The 14958-nt window shown below is 56.6% G+C and overlaps 1 protein-coding gene across 1 annotated transcript; it reads right to left on the bottom strand.

Annotated features, from left to right (window-relative positions):
• Positions 1 to 29: 29 nt before the first annotated feature.
• notch2 (notch receptor 2) lies at positions 30 to 14836 on the bottom strand (the record flags this gene model as incomplete). Its single annotated transcript, XM_062455403.1, has 24 exons — positions 30 to 2845; positions 3208 to 3305; positions 3724 to 3871; positions 3955 to 4271; positions 4428 to 4572; positions 4711 to 4798; positions 5079 to 5283; positions 5485 to 5627; positions 5746 to 5912; positions 6234 to 6411; positions 6949 to 7505; positions 7823 to 7935; positions 8055 to 8306; positions 9336 to 9468; positions 10598 to 10782; positions 11051 to 11204; positions 11373 to 11574; positions 12155 to 12386; positions 12522 to 12674; positions 13054 to 13173; positions 13271 to 13384; positions 13470 to 13615; positions 14448 to 14640; positions 14726 to 14836. Coding segments are annotated over 24 exons (5402 nt in total), but the record flags the coding sequence as incomplete, so codon positions are not given.
• Between the last annotated feature and the right edge of the window lie 122 nt (positions 14837 to 14958).

Here is a 14958-nt window from a genome sequence, read left to right as displayed (position 1 = left end):
GTGTGAGGACAGGAGAGAGAGAGGCCAGGTTAATATGAAGCTCTGAATTTATTTCAGTAAAACACTTGATCATTTGGTTTATTTCAATCAGAAAAGTTGTTCATTACAAACATCACCTACACGGCATAAACCGGATGCAAGACTAATCCATGTAACATGTCAATATAATATATGGTTAACGATGTAGGAAAATAAACTAAACTTACAAAAATGGGGGGTATTTACAAGCACATGCCCAGCCTTGTGTCTCAGCAAGCACAAGGCTGACACTGTAATCTCTGACAACCATCACTGGGGGGTTTATTGGGGGGGGGAGGTTTTAAGTGCCCAGGTTAAAGTAACAGGACAGGAAGTCTGGTTTGGTCAATCAGGCACTTAGTATCGGTAAACAATTAACATGGCCTTAGTGATTATAACTTCACAGGCCTACGCAGTAACAATCACTGAAACTTTTCCAACATCAATGTTTCGTGCTGAGAGACACTCAAGTTCAGTTCAACAGAACTGACTCGACCCATGATTGTCTGGAGTAACAGAACACACATTAGGCTGCAACAAAACTCTGATCATCAGATAACAATAAAGCCCTAAGATCTCTACACTTGGTTTGTGATGATCAGTCAAGGTGCACAGATCTACATGCTGATTGTAATAAAGCAAAAAGTGATTATAGGATTCATTGGCACAAGAACATAAAAAATAAACAGCCATTTAGAAGAAAAAAAAAGACAATCGTACAATCTCATAACCTTTTCCAACTGTTAGAGAAATCATATTACAAAACACTTATATGAATGTAAAATGGAACAGCATTAAGAGTTGAGAATAGATGCTGTCTGGATCAGTACCACAGTCACACTGTCAGTACCAGTCAGACAGAACACTGTCACCATCACTATCAACAAGCCTGGAACAGCCCTGTTCCACCACAGATCAGAAACTCAAAACAAACTTTTAAATTAAACTTGACTGTGTAACATAGTAGAAATGTGTTTAGTTAAAGCTTCTTAGTTCATCCATAGTATACTGTAACCTCCCTCCCCCTCCCTTGGCACCAAACAAACACTGGGACTGACTGCATTTACGGAGACAGGATGTACACTCTGGATCAGATGAGAGAACCAGGAAGTAAACAGGAAGTGTTAGTACCCCACAATAGGAGATCTACCTGAGGGGCTCAGCAGCTGTGGTGTGTGTGTGTGTGTACGTCGGTGTGTTGATGTGTGTGTGTCAGACGTACCCTAACTCACAAAAAAAACTTTGACCTCCTGGTGCTTGAACACAGTAATATTAGGCTAGTTTTAATGAATGAAAAGCAGAGTTAATGATTGAAGGGGTAATGGGTCTGTGGTCATCCATGTCCAGACTGGGAGAGGACGGGGGGGGGGGGGGGGAGTGATTATCATACGAAGGAGGCAAGGAGAGAACAAGAAAAGGCAAGTCTTTGTTTAAACAAGATAGATACGTGTTTAAGAGTTTATGTAGAAGAACTACAAACATGGTGGCCGTGTAGCCCCTCTCCTACGCCAACACAGGCACGTGCCCACGCCAGGGCTTCTGGGAAGTGTAGGCAACAGGTGGCGGGCAGGGTCACCCGCTAGGGAATGTGTGTGTGCCGTGATGCCTGGAGCGCGTGGGGGGGGTTGCCCAGAGGGGTGGGGCTGGTGGTGACATCAGACCAGTCTGAGTTGGAGTGGGGAGAGGAGGAGGACCAGGGGTCGGGGGACTCGGGGGAGGGGGTGAGGTAGGGGTGCTCGCTAGGGGGCTGGCCAGGGTGTCCGGGGGGGGTGCCCTCGGAGCCAGCAGGGGCATAGCTGTGCTGGGACGGGGGGGTGGGGTACTTATCCACGGGGCTCTGCATGGCCTGGTAGGGGTGGGGGTGGCCGTGCCCCCTCAGGGGGCGGGCCTGCTGGGGCAGGCGAGCCATGCGAGGCTGCGGACGCCCCACCTCCGACATCTGGTACATCAGGCCCTGGCTGCAGTGGATCTGGGAGAGCCCCCCCTGGGGCCCCGGCCCCCCCTGGGGCCCCGGGCCCCCCTGGCTCTGCTTCAGCATGGCAGGGCCCCCGCTCTGGGGCCCTGGGGCCATCATCTGAAAGGTGACGATGGGGGGCAGCTGCTCCCGGCTCATGGTGACGTTCATGGGGGTGAGCATGCCCTGGGGGGCGGGCTGGGAGGCCAGGTGGCTGTGCCCCCCGCCCATCCCCAGCTGCTGGGGCAGGAGGCTGAACATGTGGCCCCCGTAGCCATGCTTCATGCCAGCCCAGGCCTGCTGCTGCCCAAGCATGTGGCTGACGGGGGGCAGCAGGGGGCGGGGGGACGGGGAGGTGGCTGTGTTGGAGTGAGGAGACTCCAGGGAGTCCACAGGAGACATGGTGACTGAGCTCTCCGTCAGCCCCCCTCCCCCTCCTCCTCCACCTCCTCCTCCTGCCTTCGTGGCTCCTCCCCCCAAGCCAGGCCCCTCCCCTCCTGCGGGCTTCTTCCTCCTCTTGGCCTTCAAGTCCTTCAGATCCTTGGCCGTACCGGCTCCGCCCCCGCCCACCTTGGCCCCCGCCCCCCTCCGGCTCTTCTTGCCCTGGGGCCCTGGCCTCATGCCCAGGTAGGCCCCCCCGCAGACCAGCGAGGGCCCCCCGAGGCCCCCCGGATGTGTGCCGCTGTGGGGGCTGTGCACCAGGTTGTACTGGTCCAGCAGGCGGACGATGTCGTGGTGCATGCGCTCCTGCGCCGTGTCGCGGGGGAGGCGGTCCAGGTGGTCGGTGATGTCACGGTTGGAGTAGTGATCCAGCAGAACTTGTGCCGCCTCGAAGCTGCCCTCACGTGCCGCCAGGAACAGGGGGGTCTCCTCCTGGGGGGAGGGGGGCAGATGGGGGTCAGGGAGGGGGTCCCCTGGTCTACATGGTCGTGATGAGGGCTGTCACACACTCACACACTAGCTCCTTTCACTTCCACTGACACACAGACACACTTTAAGACACACTGCATATCAATCTCTCTCACACACACACACACACACTCTCTCTCTCTAGCGTGCTCTAACACACACACACACACACTCTCTCTCTCTAGCGTGCTCTAACACACACACACACACACTCTCTCTCTCTAGCGTGCTCTAACACACACACACACACACTCTCTCTCTCTAGCGTGCTCTAACACACACACACACACACTCTCTCTCTCTCTAGCGTGCTCTCTCCAGGGTACCTTGTTGTCCTGCATGTCTCGGTTGGCTCCGTTCTTCAGCAGCACCAGCGTGGCCTCCACATTGTTGACCGCCGCGGCCCAGTGGAGCGCTGACTTCCCTGGGAGACGAGGAGAGGTCAGAGGTCAGACCAGCACACAACCACACACACACAGAGAGAGAGACATACAGAGAGAGAGACATACAGAGAGAGAGACATACAGAAAGAGAGATACATACAGAGAGAAACATACAGAGAGAGAGAGAGACATACAGAGAGAGAGACATACAGAGAGAAACATACACAGAGAGAGAAATACAGAGAGACATACAGAGAGAGAGACATACAGAGAGAGACATACAGAGAGAGAGACATACAGAGAGAGACATACAGAGACATACAGAGAGAAACATACAGAGAGAGAGACATACAGAGAGAGAGTGACATACAGAGAGAGAGACAGAGAGAGAGAGAGACATACTGAGAGAGAGACAGAGAGAGAGACACTCTGAGAGAGAGACCAGAGCAGCAGTCTCACCGTGGTCGTCCACAGCGTTGATGTCTGCGTGGCAGTGCACCAGCTCCTCCACCATGCCCTCCACTGCCAGCCTGGCGGCCAGGATCAGGGGCGTGGTGCCATCTCCCATCCTGCTGTCCAGCTCTGTCGCCCGGTTACGGATCAGGATCTGGGGGGGAGGGGGGGCAGGGTTAGACCAGCTAGTCTCACCTGTGCAGGTATCTCTAACCTCACCTGAGCAGCTAGTCTCACCTGGAAGACCCCCTGAGCGTCGGCTGCCACGGCGGCGTGCAGAGGCGTGCGGCCCATGTTGTCGTGGGCGTTGGCGTCGGCTCCGGCGTCCAGCAGGCGTTTGGCGGCGTCGGCGCGGGCGTAGCGAGCGGCCAGGTGCAGCGCCGTCTCACCTGTGCGGTCCGTCTGGGCCATGAGGGCGGCGCCCTGCGTGATGAGGTCAGAGATGGCGCTGGGGACCGGCTCATCACCCCCGCTCTCCTCCTCCTCCTCATGCAGCCCGCAGTCAGAGGCCCCGCCCGAACGCAGAGAGGCCAGCATGAGGGGGGTGAAGCCATCTGGAGGGGGGGGGGGGGGGGGGGGGGGAGGAGGGGAGGAAAGGTAAGGTTCACATTATCAACACCTCACACACAGAAACTGTAACTCAAATGTCTCCAGTCCACTGAAGCAGAGGGGGCGGGTCCCCAGAGGGGGCGGGTCCCCTCCAGACCCACCTGGGCCCTTGACGTTGACGTCCAGGCAATCGGGGTGGTCCTGGGGCGGGGTCAGGCTGATGTCCGCAGCCTTGTGGTGCTGCAGGGTCCACTCCCTGCGGTCCACGCCAGCCTCCACCAGGGGCAGCAGAGGCTTGTCCTCCAGCTGGGGCAGGGCAGAAGAAGAGCGTTTACACAGCTGGCCTCAGCCTGCACCTCTCACGCTGAGAAAAGTCTGGTTTACTCCCCTCCCCTGCTCTCCCCCACCTCTCCTCCCCTCTCCTCTCCTCTCCTCCCTCCTCACCCGTGGTCTCTTGGGGGCTCCCTCCTCCTCCAGCCAGCTGTGTCCTTGTCCCCCGTCCAGCATGGCCGACTCCTGGGGCTTGAAGTTCCTGTAGGGGGCGGGGTCAAAGGTCAGGGCCAAAGACATGAAAGAGAGTCTGGACACAAACAACCCCCACACACAGCCTCAACCCCCACACACACAGCCTCAACCCCCACACACACAGCCTCCACCCCCACACACACAGCCTCAACCCCCACACACACAGCCTCCACCCCCACACACACAGCCTCAACCCCCCCACACAGCCTCCCCCCCAGCCCCCCCCCCCCACCCCATCCCCCCACCCAGCCTCCAGCCCGCCCCCCACAACTCCCCCTCCTCCATACTTCATCCCGAAGTCGTCCTGGCCCACAGGCTCCCTCCTCTTGTCGTCCTTGCGGGGCAGGAAGCCATCGGGCAGCCACAGCACCCCGTGCTTCCTGCGTCTCTTGGCGGCCAGCATGCCCAGCAGCACCAGCAGCAGCACCAGCACCGACGCCACGCCCACCAGGTACAGCAGGTACACCGGCCCCGGAGGGTCTGGGGGTGTACCTGGGACACACACACACTGTGAGAACTATGGATATGGTCCTTGAGGGTTTAGGTTGGTTGAGGGGCAGTTCTATGGGCATATGTGAAGCCTTCTGTGACATGCTTGCGTGTAAAAAGGGCTATACAAATACATTTGATTTGATTTTGATTTATGGATACCATTATGGGACTATAAGTCACAGTGGTGTGTGTGTGTCTTACTGCCGACAGAGATCACAGGATAGGGGAGGGCCGAGGTGATGTACTCTGCTGCGATGAAGGAGGCAGCCTGCTCTGTGCTGCTGAAACACTCCACAGAGCTCTGAGAACACTCCCTGTTATCAAGCTCCAGATGCACCTTAGACCTGTCACACACACACACACACACAGTTAGGACGACGAGAGACCAGAGAGAGAGGGAAAGACCGGAGAGACCAGAGAGAGCAAAGAGAGAGAGCAGAGAGAGACCAGGAGGGTGTGTACCCTATGACCTCCTGGTCCAGCTCCCTGGGTGAGCGCTGTCGTGAGGAGGGCGGGTCGCTGGGCTCCTGGTCCAGCCCGTAGTAGGGGTACACCATCAGCTGCTGCTGGGAGTCCATCTTCACACGCAGGTTAGTGTGGAGCAGAGTGCCCAGGGAGCGCAGGAACCCCTGGAGGGTCAGGGAGGGAGGCAGGCAGGGAGGGAGGCAGGGAGGCAGGGAGGCAGGGAGGGAGGGAGGGAGGCAGGGAGGCAGGGAGGGAGGGAGGCAGGGAGGGAGGGAGGCAGGGAGGGAGGGAGGGAGGCAGGGAGGGAGGGAGGCAGGGAGGCAGGGAGGGAGGGAGGCAGGGAGGGAGGGAGGCAGGGAGGCAGGGAGGCAGGGAGGCAGGGAGGGAGGGAGGCAGGGAGGCAGGGAGGGAGGGAGGGGATAAACGATGGTTAGACACTGTGTGTGTGTCTACGTGTGTGTGTGTATATGTGTGTTATCAAGTACCTTAATGTCGCTGATGAGCTCTGGGGGCTGCAGCAGCACCACTATGACCAGGGCCCCGTCCACCACCTCGGGGGGGCGGGCCCCGGAGCAGTCCAGCCCGTCCCAGCCACATCCCTCCGTGTAGCAGCTCCGGTCACACACCCCGTTACCATAGTGATCTGCACAGTACTTATCATACCTGAGGGGGAGGGGGGAGGAGAGAGGAGGGGAGGGGGGAGGAGAGGAGAGGAGAGGGGAGGGGGGAGGAGAGGAGAGGAGAGGGGAGGGGGGAGGAGAGGAGAGGAGAGGAGAGGAGAGGAGAGGAGAGGGGAGGGGGAGAGGAGAGGAGAGGAGGGGAGGAGAGGAGAGGGGAGGGGGGAGGAGAGGAGAGGGGAGGAGAGGGGAGGGGGGAGGAGAGGAGAGGGGAGGGGGGATGCAGCAATAGTGAGACTAATGAAATCTGAATCATTAGTTCTTAGATTGGTACTGTATGTGTGTGTGTGTGTATGTGTGTGTATATGTATAGATGCCTGTATAGATGAGGGTATAGATGCGTGTATCGATGTGTGTATAGATGCGTGTATAGATGCGTGTATAAATGCAAATGCAAAATAGATGAGGGTATAGATGCGTCTATAGATGAGGGTATAGATGCGTCTATAGATGAGGGTATAGATGCGTCTATAGATGAGGGTATAGATGCGTCTATAGATGAGGGTATAGATGCGTGTCTTACTTGCAGAACTCCTGTGGCTCGTCCTGACACTCGAAGCTGTCGTAGAGGCAGCCAGGGTTGTCACACTGCTGGTCACAGCGTCCGTTCCTGAACAGCTCCCAGCAGAGCAGCGAGGAGGAGCAGTTGGCCCAGGGCTGAGCCCAGTGCAGGGAGCAGTCCCCCCCATCCCACTGGCAGTCATGGTTACTGCACTGGGGGTCGCACACCTTGTCCCCCGCTCGCTGCTCACATTCTGTGTAGGGGCAGGCGCGGGGGCCCGGGGGCCAGGCCTGGGGGGTCAGGAGCTCACACTGGCGCCCGCTGAAGTGGGGGGGGCAGCGGCAGGTGTAGAGGAGGGGGGAGTGTGGGTCCGGGTTGCAGGTGCCTCCGTTGAGGCAGGGGCAGGCCTGGGGGCCCGGGGGCCCGGCCTGGGGGGTCTGGCAGCGGAGGCCGGTGAAGCCGGGGGGACAGTGGCACTGGAGGACCCCCTCCCGGGACTCCTGGCACCAGCCCCCGTTCTGGCACTGCAGACGAGCACAGTAGTCCTCAAGGTCTCCACAGTTTAAACCAGTGTAGCCCTGTGGGGGAGGAGGGGGGGGAGGAGGGGGGGAGGAGGGGGGGGAGGAGGGGGGGAAGAGGGGGGGAAGAGGGGGGGAGGAGGGGGGGAGGAGGGGGGGAGGAGAAATGGTTGTTTAAATTGATCATGTATGTTGAAATGTTTATGGAATGTAATAAAAATGCTGAATAAACACACACTGCCTCACACACACACACATTACTCTCTCTCTGCTACTGTATGGCACCACACCACAACCAATCAGCTGAGAGGCAGGATGGCATCATCAGAGCCCAGACAGGAAGTGAGTGCTCCAGACAGGAAGTGAGTGTGACTTACAGGAAGGCAGGAGCATGTGTATCCGTGTCCGGAGCTCATGTCCATGGAACAGGAGGCACTGTTGTGACAGGGTTTGGACTCACACAGATCCACCATGGACTCACACAGCCGCCCTGGGAGAGCAGGGGGGTTATATCGCATATCGCACTTCATATAAACACTCAAACATGTTGTCTTCCTGCAACCTCTGGTCTCGCCCAGCGGGCCTCCGTGTCCCGCGGCGACGGCCTACCTGTGTAACCTAGGCGACAGCGGCACTGGAAGTCGTTGACCAGCTGGACGCAGTCGAGGCTGCCGGGTTTGTGGCAGGGGAGGGGCTTGCACTCGTTGATGTCGCCCTCGCAGAGGTGCCCGGTGAAGCCCGGGGGGCAGGAGCAGGAAAAGCCCCCCACCTCGTCCATACAGCGGCCCCCGTTCAGACAGCGGGGGGCCCAGGACCCCGACGAGGGGGCGCAGTCGTCTTCGTTCACCTCACACCGGGGGCCTGGAGTAGAATGTGTCAAGAGAAGAGAGACAGAGAGTGTTACAGAGAGAGACAGAGAGGTAGACAGACAGAGAAGTAGAGAGACAGAGAGACAGAGAGAGAGACAGGTAGAGAGAGAGACAGGTAGAGAGACAGAGAGAGATAGAGGTAGACAGAGAGACAGGTAGAGCTAGAGAGACAGAGAGAGACAGAGAGACAGGTAGAGAGAGACACAGGTAGAGAGACAGAGAGACAGGTAGAGGTAGAGAGACAGAGAGAGAGAGACAGGTAGAGGTAGAGAGACAGAGAGACAGGTAGAGGTAGAGAGACAGAGACAGGTAGAGAGAGAGACAGGTAGAGAGAGAGACAGAGAGAGACAGGTAGGGCTAGAGAGACACAGAGAGACAGAGAGACAGGTAGAGAGAGACAGGTAGAGAGAGACAGGTAGAGGTAGAGAGAGAGAGAGAGAGACAGGTAGAGACAGAGAGAGGTAGAGACAGAGAGAGGTAGAGAGACAGAGAGAGGTAGAGAGACAGATAGAGACAGAGAGAGACAGGTAGAGGTAGATAGAGACAGACAGAGAGAGGTAGAGAAACAGAGACAGGTAGAGAGAGGCACAGGTAGAGAGAGACAGGTAGAGGTAGAGAGACAGAGAGACAGGTAGAGGTCGAGAGACAGAGACAGGTAGAGAGAGACACAGGTAGAGAGAGAGACAGGTAGAGGTAGAGAGACAGAGAGAGAGGTAGGGCTAGAGACAGGGAGAGACAGGTAGAGAGAGACAGGTAGAGGTAGAGAGACAGAGAGACAGGTAGAGGTAGAGAGACAGAGAGAGAGACAGAGAGAGGTAGAGAGACAGAGAGAGAGACAGGTAGAGACAGAGAGACAGAGAGAGGTAGAGAGACAGAGAGAGACAGAGAGAAACAGGTAGAGAGAGACAGGTAGAGGTAGAGAGACAGAGACAGGTTGAGGTAGAGAGACAGGTAGAGGTAGAGAGACAGAGAGAGACAGACAGAGAGAGGTAGAGATAGAGAGAAAGACAGGTAGAGGTACCTCGTGTTCCTCGGGGGCAGGAGCAGGTGAAGTGATTGAGCAGGTTGATGCAGGTGCCTCCATGCAGACAGGGGCTGGAGAAACACTCGTCAACATCGTACTCACAGTTCACCCCCTGGTAACCTGGCTGGCACTGGACACACACACACACACACACACAAGATTAGATATGCACAGATCCAGGTGTATAGAGGTACAGGTGTATGGAGGTACAGGTGTATGGAGGTAGAGGGGTATAAAGGTACAGGTGTATAGAAGTAGAGGGGTATAGAGGTACAGGTGTATGGAGGTACAGGTGTATGGAGGTAGAGGGGTATAGAGGTACAGGTGTATAGAAGTAGAGGGGTATAGAGGTACAGGTGTATAGAGGTACAGGTGTATAGAGGTACAGGTGTATGGAGGTACAGGGGTATAGAGGTACAGGTGTATAGAAGTAGAGAGGTATAGAGGTACAGGTGTATAAAGGTACAGGGGTATAGAGGTACAGGTGTATAGAGGTACAGGTGTATGGAGGTACAGGGGTATAGAGGTACAGGGGTATAGAGGTACAGGGGTATGGAGGTAGAGTTGTATAGAGGTACAGGTGTATGGAGGTACAGGTGTATAGAAGTAGAGGGGTATAGAGGTACAGGTGTATAGAGGTACAGGTGTATGGAGGTAGAGGGGTATAGAGGTACAGGGGTATAAAGGTACAGGGGTATGGAGGTACAGGGGTATAGAGGTACAGGGGTATACAGGTATAGGAGGTACAGCTGTATAAAAGGTACAGGTGTATACAGGTACAGGTGTATACAGGTACAGGTGTATACAGGTACAGGAGGTAGAGGGGTATAGAGGTACAGGGGTATAAAGGTACAGGGGTATGGAGGTACAGGGGTATAGAGGTACAGGGGTATACAGGTATAGGAGGTACAGCTGTATAAAAGGTACAGGTGTATACAGGTACAGGTGTATACAGGTACAGGAGGTAGAGGGGTATAGAGGTACAGGTGTATAAAGGTACAGGTGTATACAGGTACAGGTGTATACAGGTACAGGTGTATACAGGTACAGGAGGTAGAGGGGTATAGAGGTACAGGTGTATAAAGGTACAGGTGTATACAGGTACAGGTGTATACAGGTACAGGTGTATACAGGTACAGGTGTATACAGGTACAGGTGTATACAGGTACAGGAGGTAGAGGGGTATAGAGGTACAGGTGTATAAAGGTACAGGTGTATACAGGTACAGGTGTATACAGGTACAGGAGGTAGAGGGGTACCTGGCAGTCGTAGGAGCCCTGGTAGTCGGTGCAGGTGGCTCCGTTGCGGCAGGGCAGGGATCTGCACTCGTCCTCCTCCTCCTCACAGTAGCTGCCGCTGTACCCTCGCTGGCACCGGCAGCGGTGGCTGCTGCCCACGTTCTCACACTGCCCTGCGTGCTGACACACAGCCTCCACAGCCAGCCCTACACACACACACACACACACACACACACACACACACACACAAACACACATCACACATCAAGCACACACATCAAGCACACCACACATCAAGTGTACAAATGTGTACATGTGTGTACCGGTCTGGGCAGGCTGGTCCAGGCTGGTCCTGGTCCTACTTACTGTAAGTCGCTCTGGATAAGAGCGTCTGCTAAATGTAAAATAAAATATGTGTGTAAATGTGTAGTGTGAGTGTGTGTGTGTATACGTGTAGTGTGTGTGTGTGTGTACCGCTCTGGGCAGCCTGGTCCTGGCAGCTCCTGTTGGGCACGTCGCAGTAGCGTCCGGTCCAGCCCTGCGGGCAGTGACACGTCCACCTGGTCTTCGTCTGGGAACAGGAGCCCCCGTTCAGACAGCGCACCTGGCTGCACTGGTCTACATACAGCTGGGGGAGGAGGGGAGGGGAGGGAGGGGGGGAGGGGAGGGGAGGGAGGGGGGGAGGGAGGGGGGGAGGATAATTGAAAACCTTATACCCACACAAACATCCTCATTTAAACACATATGCTTGGCTACACAGGTTCAGGCTACACACACACAGGCTCCTCCATCTTACCTGGCAGTTGCCCCCTGCGTACTCCGGGGGGCAGGAGCAGATGTAGGAGGACAGGCCGTCCCAGCAGGTGCCCCCGTTCTGACACGGACCCGAGTCACACTCGTTCTCCTCAAACTCACAGAAGCGGCCGTGGAACCCTGAGCGGCAGTGACAGGAGAAGGAGTTGATGTCGTCCACACATGTCCCGTTATTCAGACAGGAGCTGAGGAGGAGAAGGGGAGGAGCAGGAGGAGAGGGGGAGGAGGAGAGGGAGGAGAGGAGGAGGAGAGACAGGAGAGGAGGAGGAGCAGGAGGAGAGGGGGAGGAGGAGAGGGAGGAGAGGAGGAGGAGAGGGAGGAGGAGCAGGAGGAGAGGGGGAGGAGGAGAGGGAGGAGAGCAGGAGGAGACAGGAGAGGAGGAAGAGGAGGAGAGGGGGAGGAGGAGAGGGGGAGGGAGAGGAGGAGGAGGAGAGGGGGAGGAGGAGGAGAGGGGGAGGGGGAGGAGGAGGAGAGGGGGAGGGGGAGGAGGAGGAGAGGGGGAGGGGGAGGAGGAGGAGAGGGGAAAGAGGAGAGGGAGGAGAGGAGGAGGAGTAGGAGAGCGGGAGGAGGAGGAGAGGAGGAGGAGAGTGGGAGGATGAGGAGGAGAGGGGGAGGAGGAGAGGGAAGGGGAGGAGGAGGAGAGGGGGAGGAGGAGAGGGGGAGAGGGGGAGGAGAGGACACGAAAATACCCAAATCATTAAATCATCACAACAACACCAACGTTAGAACTAACTCCGTATTATTAACTCCATCAACCAACCATACCTCGCAGTGCATTCTGGGATTTTGTGTTCGCAGAGCTTGCCTCCGTAACCTTGGCGACACTCGCAGACGTAGCTGTTGACGTAGTCTCGGCAGGCCAGCGCTCCCTGACCACACGCGCCCCGCACACACTCATCCACCTCCTCCGAGCAGCGCTCACCCTGGAAGCCCGGCCGGCACTCACAGGAGAACCTGGCCACCCCGTCCACACAGCCCCCCCCGTTCAGACACGGGTCTGGGGAGGGCGAGAGGAGGACAGATCAATGTGTGTGTGTGAGTTAAGGTGTTTGAGTGTGTATGTGTGTGAGTTAAGGTGTGTGAGTGTGTGTGTGTGTGATTTAAGGTGTGTGAGTGTGTGTGTGTGTCTTACTGGGGGAGCAGTCATCAATGTTGTTCTGGCAGTTGTGTCCGTTGTATCCTGGCAGACACCTGCAGTTGTAACTGCCCTGCGTGTTCACACACTCTGCCTGGTTCACACATGGAGCCCTGAGACACTCATTCACATCCTCTGCACAGCGCGGCCCTGCCACACACACACACACACCAATGTTCTTACTAGTTGCTTGATCAGCGGTTTCCGTGATGTGAGGGATCTAAAGTTAATCACTGTCAAATATAACCCTTAGGTAGACAGGTAGGCATACACACACAGACACACACACACACAGACACACACAGACACACACACACACACAGACACACACACACACACACACACAGACACACACACACACACACAGACACACACACACACACAGACACACACACAGACACACATACACACACACACAGACACACACACAGACACACACACACACACAGACACACACACACACACACACATACACACACACACAGACACACACACAGACACACACACACACACACAGACACACACACACCTTGCCACCCGCTGGGGCATCTGCAGGTGTAGGAGGTGTAGTCAGGTGAGGGGTGGCACTCGCCCCCCCTCTCACACGGGCGAGACGCGCAGGGGAGGAGCTCCTGCTCACACTGCTGACCTGCTCACACACACACACAGACACACACACACACACCATTATACAATATGTATGAGTGTGGCTGTGTACACAGTTTAGGTGAGGTGTGTGTGTGTACCTGTGTAGGGGGGGCTACAGAGGCAGGTGAAGCTGTTGACTCCGTCCACACAGGTCCCCATGTTCTGACAGGGATCTGAGGCACACTCATCCACCCCCCTCTCACAGTTCACTCCTGAGGGAAGGAGGCAGGGAGGCAGGGGGGGTTAGATAACTGAAGTGAGCTGTCCCAGGTGAGAGCAGGCGAGAGCAGGCGGTACCTGTGAATCCAGGCTGGCATTGGCAGGTGTAGCTGTTGTGTCGGTCCAGGCAGGTGGCCTGGTTCAGGCAGGGGCTGGACAGACACTCGTCCTGCTCCTGGTCACAGTGCTGCCCTGTCCAGCCAGACTCACACTCACACCTGTACCTGCAGGGAGGACAGGACTCACACTCACACCTGTACCTGCAGGGAGGACAGGACTCACACTCACACCTGTACCTGCAGGGAGGACAGGAGTCACACTCACACTCACACCTGTACCTGCAGGGAGGACAGGAGTCACACTCACACTCACACCTGTACCTGCAGGGAGGACAGGAGTCACACTCACACCTGTACCTGCAGGGAGGACAGGAGTCACACTCACACCTGTACCTGCAGGGAGGACAGGAGTCACACTCACACCTGTACCTGCAGGGAGGACAGGAGTCACACTCACACCTGTACCTGCAGGGAGGACAGGAGTCACACTCACACTCACACCTGTACCTGCAGGGAGGACAGGAGTCACACTCACACTCACACCTGTACCTGCAGGGAGGACAGGAGTCACACTCACACTCACACCTGTACCTGCAGGGAGGACAGGAGTCACACTCACACTCACACCTGTACCTGCAGGGAGGACAGGACTCACACTCACACCTGTACCTGCAGGGAGGACAGGAGTCACACTCACACTCACACCTGTACCTGCAGGGAGGACAGGAGTCACACTCACACTCACACCTGTACCTGCAGGGAGGACAGGAGTCACACTCACACCTGTACCTGCAGGGAGGACAGGAGTCACACTCACACTCACACCTGTACCTGCAGGGAGGACAGGAGTCACACTCACACTCACACCTGTACCTGCAGGGAGGACAGGAGTCACACTCACACTCACACCTGTACCTGCAGGGAGGACAGGAGTCACACTCACACACAGACAGAGAGACAGGCTGATGACAGGCCGACAGACACAACAGGTTCCTACCCAGCATGCTGTTCGACACAGTCTCCATGGAGACAGGGCTGGGGGGCGCAGAGGTTGGAGCCTGAGTGGCAGAGGGGGCCGTGGGTGCCCGGGGGGCATTGGCACAGGAATCTGTCGAGCTGGTCCACACAGGTGCCCCCCCCCAGGCAGGGGCTGGAGCTGCACTCATCCACCTCCACCTCACACTGCTCACCTGTGGGGGGGGGGGTTACTACTGACCTCACACTGTGTGGGTGTGTGTGTGTAGTGTGTGTGTGTGTGTGTGTGTGTGTGTGTACCTGTGTATCCCGGAGCACAGACGCAGGTGTACTCGTCGATCCCGTCCACACACTCTCCGTACTCACACGGGTTACCTGCACAGTCGTCCTCGTTCACCTCACAGTTCACCCCTGCACACACACACACACCAAAATAGTATCTACCATCTTGCGTCTATTGATAATGACAAAACGTAATGTGTACCCAGTGGTGTAACACCCAGGGTCTCCACCAGGGGGTAGCAGAGACAGAC

This window comes from Osmerus eperlanus, unplaced genomic scaffold (genome assembly GCF_963692335.1).
Source record: "Osmerus eperlanus unplaced genomic scaffold, fOsmEpe2.1 SCAFFOLD_171, whole genome shotgun sequence".
NCBI lineage: Eukaryota > Metazoa > Chordata > Actinopteri > Osmeriformes > Osmeridae > Osmerus > Osmerus eperlanus.
Note: the sequence above shows the minus strand (reverse complement) of the source record. Positions and strands in the feature narration are given on the sequence as shown.